This window comes from Berghia stephanieae, chromosome 2 (genome assembly GCF_034508935.2).
Source record: "Berghia stephanieae isolate SIO BIC M18660-M18661 chromosome 2, UCSD_Bste_1.3, whole genome shotgun sequence".
NCBI classification, from domain to species: Eukaryota; Metazoa; Mollusca; class Gastropoda; order Nudibranchia; family Aeolidiidae; genus Berghia; species Berghia stephanieae.
Window position 1 is genome coordinate 13,299,636 of NC_088361.1, and position 20,132 is coordinate 13,319,767.

The 20,132-nt window shown below is 37.1% G+C and overlaps 1 protein-coding gene across 2 annotated transcripts in view; it reads right to left on the reverse strand.

The window, feature by feature from the left end:
- LOC144964363 (galactocerebrosidase-like) overlaps positions 1-20,132 on the reverse strand; it is a 31,750-nt gene that overhangs the window by 10,564 nt on the left and 1,054 nt on the right. For both annotated transcript variants that reach the window (XM_078898524.1, XM_078898523.1), the window contains exons 2-14: positions 15,884-15,952; positions 14,847-14,910; positions 14,063-14,151; positions 13,069-13,233; positions 12,031-12,069; positions 10,685-10,812; positions 8,801-8,918; positions 7,418-7,455; positions 6,630-6,754; positions 5,986-6,125; positions 4,898-4,987; positions 2,506-2,595; positions 1,091-1,232 (exon numbers count right to left, since the gene is read on the reverse strand). In XM_078898524.1, the coding sequence (XP_078754650.1) occupies positions 1,091-1,232; positions 2,506-2,595; positions 4,898-4,987; positions 5,986-6,125; positions 6,630-6,754; positions 7,418-7,455; positions 8,801-8,918; positions 10,685-10,812; positions 12,031-12,069; positions 13,069-13,233; positions 14,063-14,151; positions 14,847-14,910; positions 15,884-15,952 (1,297 nt within the window). The remainder of the gene's footprint in view (positions 1-1,090; positions 1,233-2,505; positions 2,596-4,897; positions 4,988-5,985; positions 6,126-6,629; positions 6,755-7,417; positions 7,456-8,800; positions 8,919-10,684; positions 10,813-12,030; positions 12,070-13,068; positions 13,234-14,062; positions 14,152-14,846; positions 14,911-15,883; positions 15,953-20,132) is intronic.

Sequence of the window (20,132 nt, forward strand, 5' to 3'; positions counted from 1 at the left end):
TTTTTGTTGGTCTCCTTTTTTTAAAAACATTCAGTGGGGGGGGGGGGAATTTGTATTTTTAAATGCTAGGAGCAGATTAAACAGCTATTATTGGCTCCATTGTACAGGCTATTAATATGAAAGCGGAGTACACAATGCTCGGCTAGCAGATTCAGGTGATTAGTAGAAGGGTAAAATATATAGAAGTGATTAATGTGTCAACCTCAATTATATGAAAATACTTTGAAGAGTTGATTCAGTTAAACATGTTCATTTATGTATTTAATATATCGTGGAATTCTTTCAAAAGACATATTCCAAGACCCATGAACCATTATCGGAAAAACTTCCTGATCGATTAATTTACAACAAAAAATGCTACAATGAGAGAGAGAGAGAGAGAGAGAGAGAGAGAGAGAGAGAGAGAGAGAGAGAGAGAGAGAGAGAGAGAGAGAGAGAGAGAGAGAGAGAGAGAGAGAGAGAGAGAGAGAGAGAGAGAGAGAGAGAGAGAGAGAGAGGAGAGAGAGAGAGAGAGAAGAGAGAGAGAGAGAGAGAGAGAGAGAGAGAGAGAGAGAGAGAGAGAGAGAGAGAGAGAGAGAGAGAGAGAGAGAGAGAGGGGGGGGGGGGGGGGGGGCGAGTGGAAGAGGGTGAAAGAGAAAACGGGGGGAGGGAATTATGCCTTTCACAATTCAACGTCAAAGGCAATCAGTGACAGTATCTTGATGACAAGTTTTGATACCCAAAAACTGATTAAACTTTTCCCAAAAATAGTAAGGAAAGAGCACAACAACTTTGGAGTACCTAAATTCATGTTTGCGGACCTAAAGGTACCCGTAAATACAGAATCAACATCCATTTCAAAGGATCTCATATCAGTACTAAATAATCATGCTCAAATAAACAGATACTTTTTCGTTTCACTTCAGGAAGCTTGCTGAAATCTGTCTAGTATCTCACTTTTGCTGCCCTCCAGATGGAAGTACGATGGTGGACCTGTTTGACATAATCTTCCACAACTTTACTTGTCATGTAGTTTTTAAAATTCCATGCAGACTCATACCAAAAAAAAAACAAAAAAAGTAAAGAAAGAAAACAAAAAACTGTGACTTACTTTCGAAATCATCTTTGTATGGCAGAGGGAAGGGTGCTGAAGGAGGTGCCTTGGGAAACGAACCCTTCTGTCCTACAGACAGGGTAGTCAATGTTATCACCTCATCCAATCCTAAATGAATATTTGCCATGCCGACTTTGAACTGCAAGGATAAAATAATGAAATAAATAAATAAATTAATTATTGGAGGTTTTATTGGCTAGTCACTGGAATGGGATCCTGCACCTTAACAATTTTACGGATTCTTTAAAAAATCTTCTTTAGGAAAGCAAAACATTCTTCTATAGAGCAGTAAAGTTAGGTGCCCCAAACGTAAACAAAGGTCGAGAAGCACGTGGCAAACCACATGTTCCTGTCTTGACAGCTCACGTTCCAATGTAAATAATAGAAAAAAATAACCTTTAAAATTTGGCTGTTAGGTGGCAAAAGAAACACATATTCATAAATACTCGATCATGCATCAAATAATGTCTAGATATGGATATTTTATGGAACAAAAGGTAAAATTTTCTAAAATTTATCAAAAGTTACAGTCTATCTATTTTTAGACCAGAGCAAATTATTGCGCTGGTGTGAACAAAACGAGAATTATTCGGAGCCTGATTTTCATAATAATTTAGCCTTATATTATTATTTCTGCAACTGTTAGATTTTATGTAAACATATTTTCAATACTGAAAGTGTATTGCCTACAACTCAAACTACAAAATTGGGAGACCTATATTGTGCGTAAATTATTCCGGTCCCTAACGGAAATCACTAGCAACTTGTTATTGTTTACGTTTGGGGCACCTAACTTTACTGCTCTATAGTGTAAATGTGTTGAAATTTATTCAAATCAGTCATAGAGTGTTTTCCATTGTTCTAGTGATACTAAGCTGATACTCTTAAAGTAATGTATTTATGTTTTCATTGGTTTTTGTTGTTTACTAAAGAAGGGTTTTGAGCTCGAAATGTTCCGTATTTGGTATTTTGTTCTTTTTTTAAGCTATTATATTCAATTTTCTTTATCACTTTTTACTATCCACTGTACTGAGTGGATAAGGCATTGCATTGTAAGCCAGAAGACAATGGTTCAAGTCTTGATCTATTTCTTACTCTCCAATGGTGGGCTTCAATCAATGAACAAAATTAATCTATATAAAACAGACTTGTAATCAACTTACGATATCTAAGAGTCAATAAACATTTAAAACAAATAGTAATTTTAATTATATATATCTCCTGTACATTGAAAATTTTTTGTAATTTTTGCTGTTATCTTAATATTTCTTGAGAATTACATTTTTTAAAAATATTTTATGAGTTACTTCATCAAAATTTTAAGCAGAAAAGAAAACAAAAATACAGTGATAATGTTCACTATTTGCAATTTAATTCCTTCTCTTATCTGTAAAGTAATAATGACATCAAACCTTTAATGTTTCCTTCCTTTCAAAGAATGTACTCGGAGCCCCTGTGAAATCCAGTCGACTGTACCAAACATTCATCTCTGTAATGGGAGCCTGCAGCCAATCACATAATAGATTAATGATACTGATTATACGGATACAGCTCATAGTCAGGTATCATAACTTTGTATTCAGCGATTAAAGAAGTTGTGCACTTTATCATCATTATTTCTTTCCAAGTAACTTAGTTTTCAGGAGTTGAACAGCGCTTACGTGTATCACATTTAAGTTTAGAGAGAGAATTTTTTTTAAATAATAAAGAATGAAAACAAATCTACAAATGGGTGGTGTTAATCATTGCCACGTCATATAAATGCTATACCAAAAAAAAACAAAAAAAAGATAAGTGCTCCACTTATATGTAAAAATTAAGCTATTTGCGGCCATGTGGTCTTATGGTATGACACTCGCTTTCGGATCGGAAGGTCCTGGAATTGAGCCTTGCTCATGGCATAGTTGAGTCCTTGAAAAAGACTCTTTACTTACATTCTTTCACTGTACTCAGGTGTAAAATGAGTACCTGGCCGTTAACAGCGTTGTCTCTGTCTGAAAAAAAATGTAATACAGTGCACTCTGGATACGTCGACGTTGCCTAAGTCGATTTTTACCCAAGTCGGTTTTTTTTCTTGGTCCCTCCCCCTTCTTCCTATATAACATTAGTAAAAAAAAAAAACTCCACATAAGTCGATGCCGCTTAAGTCGATGTTCTTATCACTCATGACTACAATAAAATCACAAATAAACAAGTATTTCCATTGGTTAAAAAAGCTACCACTAAGAATTTTCAGTGGTTAAGAATATCCGCGAATGATTGGCGCACATCGATGTGATGTAGGTGCTTTGCCTGACGTCCATGTTCAATGTACATGAGCAGTATTGAATAACTTTAATTTCTCCATCTCAAATTTTACATTGTCGCAACTTCAAGTTCAAGATTTTTTTGGGTTCTAATCCCAGGCCATCCTATGTAATGGCCCTCTTAATTAGTATCAATGTTATCAAGAATTCAAGTCAAGTCTACAACAACAATGGCAAACCTATCGCGGAAAAGGAAGATTCGATGCATTTGGAAAGTCTGGAATGCGACAGAAAATCATCGCATAGAAAATTGGCATACCAGCTATTTCTGTCTCGACAATTTACAAGAAGCTTGACCTTGACATAGAGGCTCCTACCCTTCCGCTTTTTGCAGAATAATTTAACTTAATTGGTATACATTCCACATTCAAGGCAAAAATTCCGCTTTTTACCTATCGAGGGGAAAAAAAATATCTCTTGTGAAAAAAAAAGTGAGCTATGGCTTATTTCGTCCTATGGTCAATGAACACACATTTTGTGTGTCTGATTAGTCCCTTCAAAGTGTGTGCTGCTGATGTTGGATAATATTATATGTTTGGGAGGGGGTTGACTGAAGTATTATTATAATTATTATGGTGACTTCAATTTGCGAGGTCAATGACCTTGGTAATATTATATTATGTTGGCTTCAATCGGTAATAATATTATTGAGTACGGTCAGCTTCTTTCCCTATTAAATTTTAGCCCTGTGTACGTGTGTGTATGTGTGTGTGTACCGGCACGCGCATTTGTTTGATTAGGTGTGTGTGTGGGGAGGGGGGGGGAGGAGGAGGGTCCTGACATGGTTAAATCCATCCATTCAATGCTTTGCTCTCAGACGGCCAGGACCTGTGTGTTCTCTATTATTATTTGACCCCATTCTTAGTCTTTACACAATCTATACATTTTTACACTTTTACATTTTATCATTTGAGTACTTTTGGATTGTCTATTACATTTTCTGTTGCAAAACATGTCATAGTTAATAACAGTAAGTTGACTCCGCTTTTTTATCTCAAATTCCGATTTTTATGTATTCTGATTCCTCTTTGGGGCTATTGGGGGTAGGAGCCTCTGATGACCACTACAGAGACCGCGCGACATGAAGGGCCATACTTATTCTAGATTCGTTTGCTTTGTTCATGTGCGTTTTTGCTCATTTGGTTACACTCCGGTTAAGTTGATTTTCGGATAAGTCGATTTTTTTCTCGGTTCCCCTGGGCATCGTCTTATCCGGAGTCCACTGTATTGCCTAACAGGCGTCATGTCTCGTTCTATTTGTTAAGTGTTGCTGTTGGTCAGGAACCCTTTGTAAAGCGCGGTGAAAACGTTTAATTGATATTGCGGTATATAAAATGTCAAGTATGTTTCTTTTTAAGCTCCACTTAAAATTACGAACACAGTGACAAAATCTGATGATGAATGTCAAGTGGTGGCAATACTTAATTTAAACATAAACATTTGCATTTTATAGTTATACATTAGCAACGTACTATAAACTACTTATTTTTCAACCTACATAACTTCCTTTGAGAGTAATTGTGACAATTTGAGGTTCGACAGAATATTTGGGAAGAGCTGGACGAATGCATCTTGAATGGTCATGAGTCTATGAATGGAAACATGAATATGAATTGATTAGTTATCAGCTCAATCATTTATTAATCAAAATGATATCAGGCTTAGAAATCAAAGGATCAATGCGTGTAGCCTCAAAAATTAGAATTATGTAACAGAGACAGATAACGAGCAGTCAAACAGTTTTTTGTTTGTACATTCGTTTTGAGTATTTATAGAATGCTTGAAACACTTTTAAGTCAAATCGAGACCTAAAGAAAATGAATATTATTTATTAGAGCCCGGGCAGGCGTAAATGCCAAACCCAAAAACTAGGGGAAAGAAGAAGAGTATTAGACTAGGACAGTTGATTACAATATACACTTTGATTTTGAGAAGAGAAATGAATTCAGACGTCTCTTAAGACCACAGCACTGCTTGAGAACTGGACAGATGAAGGGAGTGAATTCCAGTCAGGTGGGCCAGATTTGGCTAATGATCTATCACCAAAAGATTTCAACATTGTTTTGGGTACTGATAGTAGTTTAAGACCCTGCAATCTCTATCACTTTTTATGTTAATGTTTAGTCTCATTTTCACTGAAGAATTTGTTGCATGGTAGAAATTGTTCAAAATTAGAAATGCAGATCTATGGGAAATGACAGGCCCAGAAGAAATAGAGGTAGAAAGCAAGAGGAGAAGACAGAAATGGCTGGGTCACATCCTGAGAAGGCTTGTAACAAATATTACCAGGCAGGCTCTTCCATGGAACCTGCAGGGGACGAGGAAAAGAGGGAAGCCTAGCAAGAACTGGAAAAGGGCATTGATGGAGGATCTAAAAACTGGAGACTTAACATGGAGAGAAGTCAAGAAGATGGCACAAAACCGGACATGATGGAGGGGCTTGTCAATGGCTTACGCTCCAGCTGGAGTCAAGGGGCTAAGTAATGTAAGAAAAATTTTGGATACATTTTTTAAAATATCAAAACCATAATATTGTTAATTTCATAATAAAATTCAACAAAAACAACAAAATTTGTGAGAACTTACCATGGTTTCTATCACAATAGTCAGTTGATTACCAACTGGGGATGCGAGGGCTACATAAGACCCTCCTTTGGGCAGTTTGCCGACACCTGCGTTGTGAGAGAGGTACTTCCAACCAATGCTTGAAAACTGAGTGGTGTGAGCTGATGGTTGTGAAAAAATCAAAGAAAAATATATTTGTCCAGTCTTATTTGGCCACTGTTTCTTTCTGAATGACTTTTTAAAAAAAAGAAGAATTTATTCATCTTAATAATTTACTGAACATACCATAAAACATTGAAACCAAAGCCATTCCCATGCATTGGACTTTTCTAAAAATCTACATTGTATCTCTCTTACCAAGCTTGTGTACCCGACCAACATTTTCCAGTTTTTGTTTTGTTTTGTTTTTTCGACTAAACTGGTTTACTAAATCGTCTTATACTGACTAGCTGCAAGTATAAACACAAAACGCCTTATTTTTTTCACAAAATCCCAAAAAGTTCTACATGCTAAGTGTTGCTATTTGTTAATTATCCCTTGTAAAGCGCTTTGAGCATATCTAGTGGATATTACATTATATAAAAGCTCACGCTCAAGTTTATAAAAGTTGAGTGACTAGATGTATGGATGAACAAATGAATCTAAGATTGAAAGAACAAACAAACCCGTGAGCCAGATAGGAGAATCCACGGAGTAGTTTCCAGACCAGGGTTCCACAGCAGTCATCAACCCATCACGGAAGAAAGGCAGGGAGGGATAGTAGCTAGCTATCAAATTCCATGAAATGGTTCTGTCAATGGAGCCACATAACATAAAAATGATTTAATTCAACCATCAAATAAAATGTGAATATCCTAAATAAATTCTAAAGATTATAATAATAGTAATGTACATTTGTTAAATGCAGCTTATCCCACCATATAAAACAGGCTCTGGGCACATTACAATGACATAAAAGTGACAAAGTTACCAAAAAAAAGCTATCACATATATATTTTATAAACTTTCATTCTGTGCTAGTTATTACTTTTTGAAAAACAATCACTTTATTCCAGTGGAAGGCAAAACATTTTCAGGCTACGATAAAACTCTTCCTTCCCATCCTTTATTTTCTTTTTCAAAATTTCAGCCGTATCAATGTTGGACTAAATGATTCAGTCACTAAAAGCTTTCCTTTGAATAAAGCTGTTACCCTCAGGCCCATGTAACATTTCTTTTAATGCTTTGAACTCAAAATCTTGACACTGGTATATTTGGGTGTTTTTATTTCAATGGTTTTTACGTTGCTTGCCACACATTTAGGTCATTTCAACGTCAGTAAAAAGACAGAAAATAGAATAGCCAAAAAAATGTTAGATTTACAAATGAAAGCACACAAGAAAAAGTAAGACAAAGGGGAATGGACAAAGGATGATGTCATTGATACAGTACATGTAGATATAACTATACTTACGCAGTCATTAGTCCATTCACATAGTTCTGGTTCAAAATCTGAGGATGAAGAACATATACAGGTACACATTTAACCAGATAACTGTAAAGGTACATATTTTAAAATTTGGTCAGAAAACTTAAATAGATCGATATTTGAAGGACGAGTTTTCTGGCCAAAATATTTTAGTACATGTTTTTCCAGAGCTTAAAGCCATCTATTCATTTGCACCTGAGTGAAGACAACATGTGTTAAGTGCATTACCCTAGAATATAAGACTAAGGCTTGAAAAATATGAGACTGCACTAATCGTCACCTTTCTAGTTACTAACGATACTCACTGTAACTGTCACAAAAGTCCATTAATAGTAATTAATTGAGCTTTTATATAGTGCAATATCCACTAAATTGTGCTTTTTTAAAAAGCGCTTTACAAAGGGTCCCTGGTCAACAGCAACACGTATTATATAAAACGAGACATGATGCTTGTAAGGCAATTTTACAATTTTTTCCGACAGAGACAACGCTGTTAACGGCCAGGTACTCATTTTACACCTGAAAACAGTGAGAGAATGTGAGTAAAGAGTCTTTTCCAAGGACTCAACGATGCGCCGAGCGAGGCTCGAACCCAGGACTTCCGATCCCAAAGCGAGTGTCATACCACAAAACCACATAGCTGCACATAGTACATGCCATTATCTTTGGTCTAGCACTAATTGACGCCTGAGAAAATCCATGACTGTTCAACAATCAAAGAAAAAACAGGGGAATGATTTTCTTTATACAACAAAATTGAGCAAACAAAGATTATGTGGTCTAGTGGTATGACACTCGCCTTCAGACTGGAAAGTCCTGGATTCAAGTCCCACTCTGACAATAATTGAGTCCTTGGGAAAAGTCTCTTTATTTACATTCTCTCACCATACCCAGGTGTAAAATGAAAACCTGGACGTTAACAGCATTGTTCCTGTCCGGACAAAAATGTAATATTGTCTAAAAGGCATCAAGTCCCATCCTATGTGATTCTGTTGGCTGCAGCTATGTGGTCTTGTGGTATGACACTCACTTTCAGATCGGAAGGTCCTGGGTTCGAGCCTTTCTCGGTGCATAGTTGAGTCCTTGGAAAAGGCTCTTTACTCACATTCTCTCACCGTACTCAGGTGTAAAATGAGTACCTGGCCGTTGACAGCATTGTCTCTGTCAGAAAATAATTGTAATATCGCCTACCAGACGTCATGTTTCCTTCTACATGTTACGTGTTGCGTGATCAGGCCTGTAAGCCTTGAGCACTATGGATACTGCGCGTAAAGCCATTTTAGACCCTTAAAGTGCTTTGTGCACATTTAGTGGATATTGCACTATATAAAAGCGTAAGTTTTGAAATAAAACGAAATGACCCCTTACCCTGGCCCAACATCCACCTCCCTGCAGGTCGTTGTAGGTGCTGTAGTCCTCAGATGACCATAGAGGCTTTCCTGTCGTTACAGCCGATTTGCTGCTTGTAGTTCCAGGGTAGTGACAGCTGTGACAAATGTCAAATCAAATGTTTAATTAAATGTTTAATTTAATTAATATGGGCATTGTTGAATCTAACCCCCCCCCCCCCCCCATCCCACATACAAAATCAACTGCATAGAATTATATACACTTCTTCAATAGAAGGCAATGATACTAGTGAGAAAGAATAAATATCTATTAATCACCCTTTTTCGTACAAGCCCTATTAAAACATACATTCATGTCTAAATAGTCCTTTTTAAAAATGTTTTATCTGTGTGAAATGCATCACCGTCATGATTTTTTTTTGGTTTTATTTTTGGGGGCGGGGGATTTGGGTTGTTTTAAATTTTAGTGTATGAGATCGCATTTATGAACTCTCTGGATGAAAGGCAAAACATAAAACTGTAACGGCCAACTTTTCAAAGTGCACAATACCATCATGACCAAAACAAACCAAAAAAAAGGAGTCCTTCAGAGCCATACGGCCCATGAGTTTATTCCGGTTTCTATTGCGTGAAATGGACAATAGCAATTGCTTGCTACCCTTTGGATAGGACGCTTGTCTCGCATAGTACTTTCCAACAGATCTAACAGACCCAGCAACCCAATCGCTGCTGGATGGACAGGGGGGGTCAGAAAAGAAAATAATAATCTCAACTGCACCCAGGATCGATCTTGGCTCCTTTGCATGTGAAACGAGTGCTCTACCAACTGAGCTATCGGGGCCCCCATGACCCAAAACAGCAGTATATGTGGACTATTGTATAATATAATCTAAATTTAGAGCTTTTTTTCTGTTCCTTGTTTTAATTGGCTTATCAAAAAAGCACAATCCTGGGACGGGCAACGAACACTTCCATACATATAAATAGTAAATTTTTGCATTTTTTTTACCAAATTGGGACAGTCTTGTTTTGTTTTTATTATTAAGGTTTTACAGCACTTCAAATAGGAAACAGATGTAGATTCCAAGAGCACACTATCAAAGTATTTAGTTTGAGATCACCTAAAAGTCTCATCCAGACACAAGCACCGGTCCCTACTAAGAGGAACACACTCAAATGTGTTTACAAATCATATATAATGTGTATACAAAACATAATACAGTGCATAAAATAGAGATGATTTACAAGGAAGAAAATACCATATCCCAAAACTATCTATACATTTGACTGTTTCCCTCTCAGCCAGGGTATCCGACCAGGGCCAGGACAAAACCAAGTAATCTCATTCCAAGACAAAGACAAAAAGCAAGTTGGAAAACATATAGGGGGATAGAAGACACAGTAAGTACCTCTCTGCCCACAATGGGAGGTCAGTAACCCCACCCAGGAGGGAGTCTTGATTTTAGCACAGGGTTGCTAATTCTAGGGGCAAAAATTTACTGAACTTTCACGCAAACATATAAACCGACCCCTTTCAGGGCATTGGACTCCAGCAAAAAGACATTATAAACTTACCTTTTTCTTCGATTATACCTCTATCTCACATTTTATCACAGGGTTGCTAATTCTAGAGGCAAAAATTTACTGAACTTTCACGCAAACATATAAACCGACCCCTTTCAGGGCATTGGACTCCAGTAAAAGGACATTATGAACTCACCTTTTTCTTCCATTTAGAAGGTGATTGGAAAATATACTGAGAGTTTATCAAATACTGAATTCTGTAAATGTACAGAAAATTAGCAACCTTGTTATCAGGACAGTTAGCCCACTATATAAAAGAAAATACTGTTATCATTTACTAAAGTTTACCACCATAAACAAGCCAGTTACAATGACTTACCCGATTCCATAAATGGCTTTGGTCAGCCCAGAGTCTTTCAACATGTCCTCTGCAATCTGCCATTTACCATCAGCCGCGATGATTTTAGTATTCTCGAAACCTCTCTTGTCTAATAAGTCACGAAGTGTCTTGAAAGTAGATGAGAGAAAAAAAGGCCAATTTATATTATCTCTCAATTAATTTCTGAAAGGTTTTTAATTAATATATGTGTGCTGGCCAAGGAAAACATACCAAATATCACTGAACCTAGTTTCAAGCTAGAGGGTTATAAAAGTAAAATTGGCATTCTGTGGTCAAAATGATATTTCTTTTTTTTTTTTTAAACATAGTTAAACCATTCATCTTTCATTTCTCAAAAGCATTCTCTTGTATGTTGTGTCTTTATTTTTTTTTTAATGGGTAAGTAGACGAGATATTGCTTAAAAATTTGCGTAAAATTTGACAGAAAAATGCATTTTTTCCCGATCTAATTCGACTCATGATTTTTTTTTTTTAAATTGAGCTTTTATATCGTGCAATATCCACTAAACGTGCTCAAAGCACCTTACAAGGGGTCCCTGGCCAACAGCAACACGTAACATGTAGAACGAAACATGACGCCTGATAGGCGATATTACAATTTTTTCTGTTAACGGCCAGGTACTCATTTTTACACCTGAGTACAGTGCGATAATGTGAGTAAAGAGCCTTTTCCAAGAACTCAACTATGCGCTGAGCGAGGCTCGAAACCAGGACCTTCCGATCCAAAAGCAAGTGTCATACCACAAGACCACATAGCCGTATGATTTAGCATTGAAAACGTGGCATGTTTGGTATCATTACTTTTGGCAATATTTCCCTACACTGTTAGCTTTTTAATACCCATATACTTTTTAAAAATGATTTCATGTTGCTGATTCTGTTATTTTTATGTTGATTACAATAAATTATGTTTTAACTTTAAAGCTAATTTTCTCAAAAGATTTTTGTACCCAGCTACGTTTAACTAATCATATCTCAATAACTAGTATTGACAAAATTTAAAGACCACTATGATCAGGGATGATTGTAGATTGAAAAAAAACAAACATAAACTCAAATTCCATAGGGGAGGGGGGGGGGGGGGGGGGGAGGAACTACGACGACATTTGGTATGTTTTCCTTGGCCAACACACATATTATAATCCTATATCTATATGTCTGACTTTTTATCAAAAGTACCATTGTAAAATTCGTTTGGGATCTTAACGTTATACTCAAATAATTACATATGATTATACCTCTATCTCACAAACTTGATGAATTGTGAGAAAGGTAATCATAGCATACTGAATCTTAGACCGATTTGTTGACAATCATACACATACCTTAATGTAGGTTATATCATAGTGTTTCTCATTCCAGATCTGCAATGGATAAAGAAGAAACAAAAAACAACAATAATTTTTATGAGCAATTGTCCCTATCAAAGTATTTGTTTTCATCCAGATTTGTAATCATGAAATGTAACACTCAGCATTTAATTTAGGCTGCCTCTATTCTCACCCCCCCCCCCCCCCCCCCCCCCCCCCCCCCCCCCCCCCCCCCCCCCGGGCCAATTGGATTACCAAAAAAAACGTCGCCGGCTTTTTGCGATTTGGATTTGATTGATTTTTTTTTTTTTAATTGTGCAACTTGTGACAAGAAACTTAACAAATTACTGCATTACAACCTTTGGATTAAACATACAACAATTGTGGACTACTATTATGAAGACTAGCATCCGGGGGGTGTACTATTATGAAGACTAGCATCCGGAGGGTGAGAATAGTCACTTCGTTTAATTTAAGACTCAAAATTTGACATACAACAGTGTAACGTAACACTAACCATGTTATAAACCATCCAACAGTACGACCAAATTTCTATGAAATTAGTGTGTTTTTTAAATAAGCTTTTGAAAGGATAATATCTTCTGATACAAGTGTTCTGAAATTACCAATTTTAAATGATTGGAAAGTTCTCAGCATTTAAAACAATTTGTGTCGTTTTTTTCTGATTTTTTCCTTCCTCTTTCAATAGGTGTCTGTGGACAATGACAGTAATTTATATATGAAGTAAAAATTATAAAAAGAAGAAGAAGAATTAACGCAGTCTTACCCCAACAAAATCAATGGTGAGATTATTGTATTTTTTGGCCCCATTAATCCACCTGGCAGCATAGTTGGCTGTAACATTCACATCCTTACCTCGACAGAATCAATAGTGGATTATGGTACTTTTTGGTCCCATTAATCCACTTGGCAACATAATCAGTTGTAAGATTCATAATCTTACCCCAACAAAATCAATGGTGAGATTATGGTACTTTTTGGTCCCATTAATCCACCTGGCAATATAATCAGTTGTAAGATTCATATTCTTACCCCAACAAAATCAATGGTGAGATTATGGTACTTTTTGGCCCCATTAATCCACCTGACAACATAATCAGCTGTAACATTCACATTGGCATATGGAGAGCGAGTCCCTTGTCCGATCCAACCTGGAAAACCCCATGGCAATCCATACAATATAATGTTGGGGTTTCGCTGAAAAAAAAAAATGTAATAAAGTCATATCATATGTGAAGCAAGCTGGCTGAGAAAACCCGGAAAGATGCGCAAATTTCATAAATTGAGTTATGTATGCAGTGGTGTAGACCACATCTCTCTGATCGTTCACCACTTTAAATTTTCTTTCTATGTCTATTAGAACCCAAGTTATGATTTTTTTAAATAGTAAAATTTGTTGCTATGATGAGAAACACTTTATCTTCAATTTTGGCTCAAAACTCAAACGAAGCTTGCTGCATCTTCCCAGGTTTTCTCAGCCAGCCTCACATATATAAAATTCATTCTGATTATATGTGTCAATTTATCAGTAAAACTTTGGAATCCAAAGAGCTTAAATCTAACAAATTAGAGTAGCGTGACCCAAGAAAACAAATATGTTATGATTTATGACCTTTTATAGAATATTCTATGATTTGTGGTAAACTCTACATTTATTGGGCATTCATTAGCTAAAATACAGACTCGAATAAAATGTTATAATTTAAATATTTGTAACTTAATGTGTTTTAGGAGGTCCTGATAGCTCAGTTGGTAGAGCACTCGCTTGACATGCAAAGGGACCTGGGTGCTGTAGAAATTTTTTACTGAACCCTCTGTCCACCCAGCAGTGAACGAGTACCTGAGACTGTTAGATTTGGCGATAGACTAGCGTCCTATCAAAAGGATAGCAAGCAATTTCTATTTCCGTTTCACGCTATAGAAACTGAGATAAGCTCCATGGGCTGAATGGCTCTGAAGGACTTTAAATGCGCGTTGGAAATGAAAAAAGTTTCCATATACAAACGACAACAAGAAATGGACTTACTAGCTTTGCCTCTTTCATAAGCCACCATTCGTATCCCCTGTTATAATTTTCATCCCAACTGTTGTGCATGTGAGATGCTTCCGTGCCATCTGAAAGAAAATTTTATTTATCATACTTGAAGAAGAAAAGAAGAAGAAGAAGAAGAAGATGATGATGATGATGATGATGATGATGATGAAACCATCCGCACATCACGCCAAGGACAAGCAAATAACTGTTATTTCTATTGTTGGACTATAAAAAAAATAAAAAATGGAGGCATTTCGGGGGAGGGGATGGGTTATTTTGCCCCTGAAATCAAAGGATGACCATGATCCAAAGACCCATAGCCACATAAAGTACTTGCCTATCACCCGGAGCAAACAACCCACAGATCCTGAGCACCACTCACAAATTTAACAAAGATGATTGAAAAAAATGTGGTGTTGTCAAGCATTGCGATTCTATTCCTTTATCATTGTGTCAAAATAATGTGAGAAATACTCACTAAATGGGCCTGACCTATTTGGGTGTTTGGCATGTACTAGGGGTAGCTGAGGCCTTTTCGTTAACAAGAAATAAATAGTCAAGGGGACGGAACGGGGTAAATGGTAGGAAATATTCTGATTGGTTAATGCTTAGTTATGGACAAACCATCAATTATAAAGAAAGTAAAAGACAGTATTTCTTATCTCTTTCAAGTTTATTTATATTTTGGTTGTGTTTTGTTCTTTTGGGCTACACTGCTTTTGGTTTTAACAGTTTACATTGCACATCGCCAGAAATCTATACATCATCTACTCACCTGTACTCTGTGCATCTCCTCCTATTTCCACCTTGAAAATTTGAAGTGAAGCACCAAAGTTGGGCTAAATGTGGAAGGTGAAAAGGAAAGAAAAATCACTTAGAATTTAGTCTTCAAAACATTATTTTAGAAGTTATACCTGAGAAGTGTTATTTCTCTAAGCTCAACAAAAAGAGTTGAAGTATAAGGACGCTCCTAATAATTATAAAAATGACCATATAAGGAAGAAAATAGTCAAAATTCTAGAATTACAACTAAAGCACCCAAGAAAAAGTAAGACAGAGGGGAATTGGTTCAAATAGGAAACATATGTAGATTCCAAGAGCACACTATCAAAGTATTTAGTAGAAATCACCTAAAAGTCTCTTCCAGACAAAAGCACAGGTCCCAACTAAGTGGAATACACTAAAATGTTTACAAATCATATATAATATGAAAACAAAACATAATACAGTGCATAAAAGAGAGATGATTGACAAGACAAAAAAATATCATCTCCCAAAACTATGCATTTGACTGTTTCCCTTCCAGCTAGGCTATCCGGCTAGGGCCAGGACAAAAGCAAGTAATCTCATCCCAAGACAAAAACAGAAAGCATGTTGGAAAACAGATATTATAGGGGGACAGAAGACACAGAGAGTGCCTCCCTGTCCACTATGGGAGGTCAGGAACCCCATCCAGACAAGTGCAATATGGTACTGACATTATTATTTAAAATTGAGCATAGGCATGATGACTGTCAGATTGTCATTTTGAGGACTATGAGGAGTTGTGAAAAGTTGATAATCAATTTAATTGACCCCACCCCCTCCCAGCCCATCCAGCAGTGATTGGGTAGCTTGGTCTGACAGTTAGATCTAGTGGAGATCATGAGAGTCTAGTGTACTATCCAGAGGTTAGCAAACAGATGCAATTGTCTGTTTGACGAAAATAGAAACGAGGATAATCTCCTGCTCCGTGGGCCTAATGGCTCTGTGAGACTTCTTATGTTTTATTCTAATTAATGAATTAACAATCCTGTATTAAATCCAATTCACCTTGAATAAATAGTCCAGGATCTGGTCCCTTTGTTTCTTTGGATAATTTACCAACAGTTTAGATGTTGCCTGGGGAAAAGAGAAAAAATAAACAATTAATATTTATCAAAACTCTAGTTTTATTAGTGTTCCACTAGTGCAGCTTTGTGGTCTTGTGGAATGACACTCGCCTTCAGATCAGAAGATCCTGGGTTTGAGTCCTGCTCAGAGCGGTGCATAGTTGAGTCCTTGGACTCTTTTGGCTATTTACTCGCATTCTCTCACCGTCTTCTTCTTCTAGGTTCCATGCCTGGTCCAGGCTTCGGATACTGCATGAATTATCTCTCTCCATTCCTCCCTGTCTCTTGCTTTTTCAAAAAGCTCTTGGATTGTTAGGTTGGTGAAGCCCTTCAGTTGGTCTATGAGTGTTTTTCTTTGTCTCCCCCGGGCGCGTTTACCAGGTATTTTTCCACAACTTGCCAGGTATTCATTCTTATCTTTCCTTACTATGTGTCCGAAAAAGGATAGTTGTCGATCCGCTATTAAGGGCATTAGTTTCCTTTGTTGGTATGTTTGTTTTAGCACTTCTTCGTTCGTTTTGTGTGCAGTATACGATATTCTCTGCATCCTTCTCAAACACCACATTTCAAAAGCTTCAATGTTCTTTTGTGTTTCTGCATTTGTAGTCCAGCTTTCGCATCTGTATAACAAGATTGGCCACACGTAGCACTTCAAGACTCGGAATCTAATCCTGAACGACATCTGTTTGTTTTTCAAAATGTTTCCCAGGTCCATGAAGGCCTGTTTGGCTTGAGTTATTCTTGCTCGTATGTCTCGGTTACATCTTCCACCTGTTGTCACTATTGAACCTAGGTATTTAAAACTTTCTACGTTGGTAAGTTGCTCGCCGTGAATCGTTATATTGCAGGTGTTGTTGTTTTCAGGGTTTTTCTGTATTACCATGCATTCCGTTTTGATGATATTCACTTCCATTCCCTTGGCTTCACTATCTACTACCACTTTGTCAACAATCTTTTGAAGTTGGATTTCTGATGTTGCAACAAGTACCGTATCGTCTGCGTATCTTATATTATTTATGTTGTGACCTCCTACTTTTATTCCCTCCATATTAGTTATGCCCCTCATGATTGTTTCTTGGTATAGATTAAACAGATCTGGTGAGGCAACATACCCTTGATGGACTCCTTTCTTAATAGGAATGGAATTTCCTGTAGAGTTTCCGATTTTGATAGATGCCTGCTGGGTGTAGTATAATGTTTGCATGAGTCTGAGGTCTTTCTCATCAGCGCCAATGGAGTGCAGTTGTTTTAGTATTTCTTCGTGGCATACTCTATCAAAAGCTTTTTTGTAGTCGACAAAACAGAGGTATAGTGGGGTCTGAACCTGTATAGCTCTTTCACTTAAAACACGGAGGAGGTATATTGCGTTCCTTGTCCCTCTGTCAGGTTGGAATCCATATTGTTCTTCTGCGATTTCGGGGTTAATCTTATTTCTTAGCCTGTTGATAATTATACGCAACAGTATTTTGTTGATGTGGCTTATTAAACTTATAGTTCTAAAATTTTCGCATCTGACTGCACCTGCTTTCTTTGGTATTGCTATGAAAATAGAGTTACAGAGATCTTCTGGAATTTTCCCAGTGTTGTATACATTGTTGAATAATATGTGAAGTTCATCAATTGCTAGATCTCCTAGGCTTTTTAATACCTCTACAGATATTTCATCAGGGCCTGTTGCTTTACCATCCCTCATTCGTTCCATGACATGTTCAATTTCACTTTTGGTGATTTTTGGTCCGCTTAATGGTTCTTTGAATTGCAGTGGTGGTTCATTTCTATTTGGATCATTGTACAGTTCACCTATGTATTCTACCCATCGGCTTTCTATATGTTGTTCTTCAAATAGCAGTTCCCCTTGTTTGTTCTGGATACAACTTCCTGCTGCTTTGCTTTTCCTTTTCCCTGATAGTTCTTTTATTCTTTGGTGAGCTTGTTGGGGGTTGGGTTTGTATTCTCTTTCGATTTCGCAGCATTTCCAGTCTAGATAGTTCTCGTGTGCCTCGATGCATTTGGATTTAATGTGGTTGTTCAATGTTTGGTATTCTGCAGACCCTCTGTTGCATTTTCGTCTTTCTTCAAATAGGTTTAGAATTTCATTTGTCATCCATTCCTTTTTGCTGTTTATTTGAGCTATTGGTAAATGCTTTTCTGCAGTTGCTTTGACACACTTTTGGAATATATCAAATTGTTTTTCACATTTTTCGTTATCAGGTTCACTTTGGCTTTGTATCATGAGTGCACTTTCAAATTCTTCTCTCATTTTTGTTTGTATGCCATTGTCTTTGCATAACCTGTAATCCCTCTTTATTCTACCAGCTGTTCTCTGAATAGCTTTAAACTTTATCCTTACTGTACAAACAACTGGGACATGGTCACTGTCTACATTGGCGCCTGGGTAGGTTTTGCAATTTAATATGCCATTTCTGAATCTTGATGATACTGCTATAAAGTCTATCTGGTTCCTTGCTCTGTCCCCTGGTGATTGCCATGTCCAGGTTCTTCTTGGGTGTTGTTGAAACCAGGTGCTTGAAATCATTAATTTATTTGTTCTCTCACCGTACTCGGGTGTAAAATGAGTGTCTTGTCATTACCAGCATTGACTCTGTCCAAAAAAAATTGTAACCGCCAAACAGCTGTCATGTCATGTCTTGTCCTACATGTTGAGTGTATCTGTTGGCTAGGGAACCCTTGTAAAGCAATTTGAGCCTGTTTAGTGGAAATTGTGCTATATAAATAAATCTCAAATAATAAATAAAATACACTTTTCACATGATTTGTAAATGTGTACATGTTAAATTATATGTGTAAATGTACAACGACATGGAAGAAAATTGTTAAGAGAAGAAATTGATTATCAATGAAAAACTTCATCTTGTTAAAATATCTGCCCAATTCATTACACCTAATCAAAGCCGGTACTACTGCAAACTCGGGGATCCAAGTAATTTTGGGGGTTTGGGAGGGGGGAAACTTTTTTTTTTTTAAATTCTAGTAGGGGGTTTGGGAGGGGAGAGACTTTAAAAAAAAAAAAAAAAAAGTTTCCCCCCTCCCAAACCCCCCAAATTTATTTTTTTTAAAAGTTTCCCCCCTCCCTAAACCCAAAAATTATTTGGGTCCCAGAGTTTGCGGTAGTACCTCAAAGCCGGCCTAAAACTTGCTAACTTGATCATCACTGTTTCCCTTATCCCAAGTGGACTCTAAGTACGTCTATCCACAACAAGGAAACAGACAGTCACTGCTTCCTTCCTCAAAACCAGTTCACAGTGATTGAAAAGTGCATAAATTATGAGTTTATCCAGACAATTAGAATTATAGAATAGAAGGTAACGACGTCGCTTGATTAGGCCACTGGCCTGTTGCCGAGTCTTTCCAGTCACTGAATGTCTTGGTCACAACTGATCTAATGCATTTCCCTACCTGATCTTGTGATCAGGGGCTATCCTACACTACACTTTCTCTACTGATCTTTTGATCATAGCTATTTTGGGTGGGAGGCACTTCTACACTATGCATATAACTTTCCATCACAGCATCTAATCTATTCTTGAAAGCATTGATGCTCGGCGCTTCAATGACATTTGCTGGCAATGCGTTCCAACGTTTAATAACTCTGTGTGTAAAAAAGTTCTGTCGAAGGGTCGTTTTAACTCTGGGTTTCAGAAGTTTATGAGTGGCCCCTGGTGACTGATTTTTTTGTCTTCTGTGAACAGCCTATCCGGAGTCGCATGTCTGTCGCATAATGTTACAGGAGAGGATTGGTCTAAACCAGAAAAAGGAACTGCAAATCCGAAAGACAAAAAAAAGAAAGACTTTTTACTGGTGAATGACCAATGACAGCTTGCCTGCAACCTACTCAGTTATGCAACTCAGAGAGGAGAGGGTATTTTATATTGTAGAAGGGATATTGATTGCATAAACTATCAGAATTTGCGTAAAAGCGCGCTTTGTTTGATACCCGAGGAATTTGCTTATAAACGGTGTAGGCACTTTGATAAAATTTTCAAACTCAAAATATCTTGATTTGACTCAGTCAGGTGGATGGGACTTGAAAAAACAAAAAATTTGATACCTTATTTGTTTCTCTACAACCTACGGTTCCAGAGTTATTTATATTTTTCTATTGAAATTTTTTGTCAATTTTACAGAGAGAATCTGTGATCTCACTGCTGCCTCAAAACCAGCATCTCGCG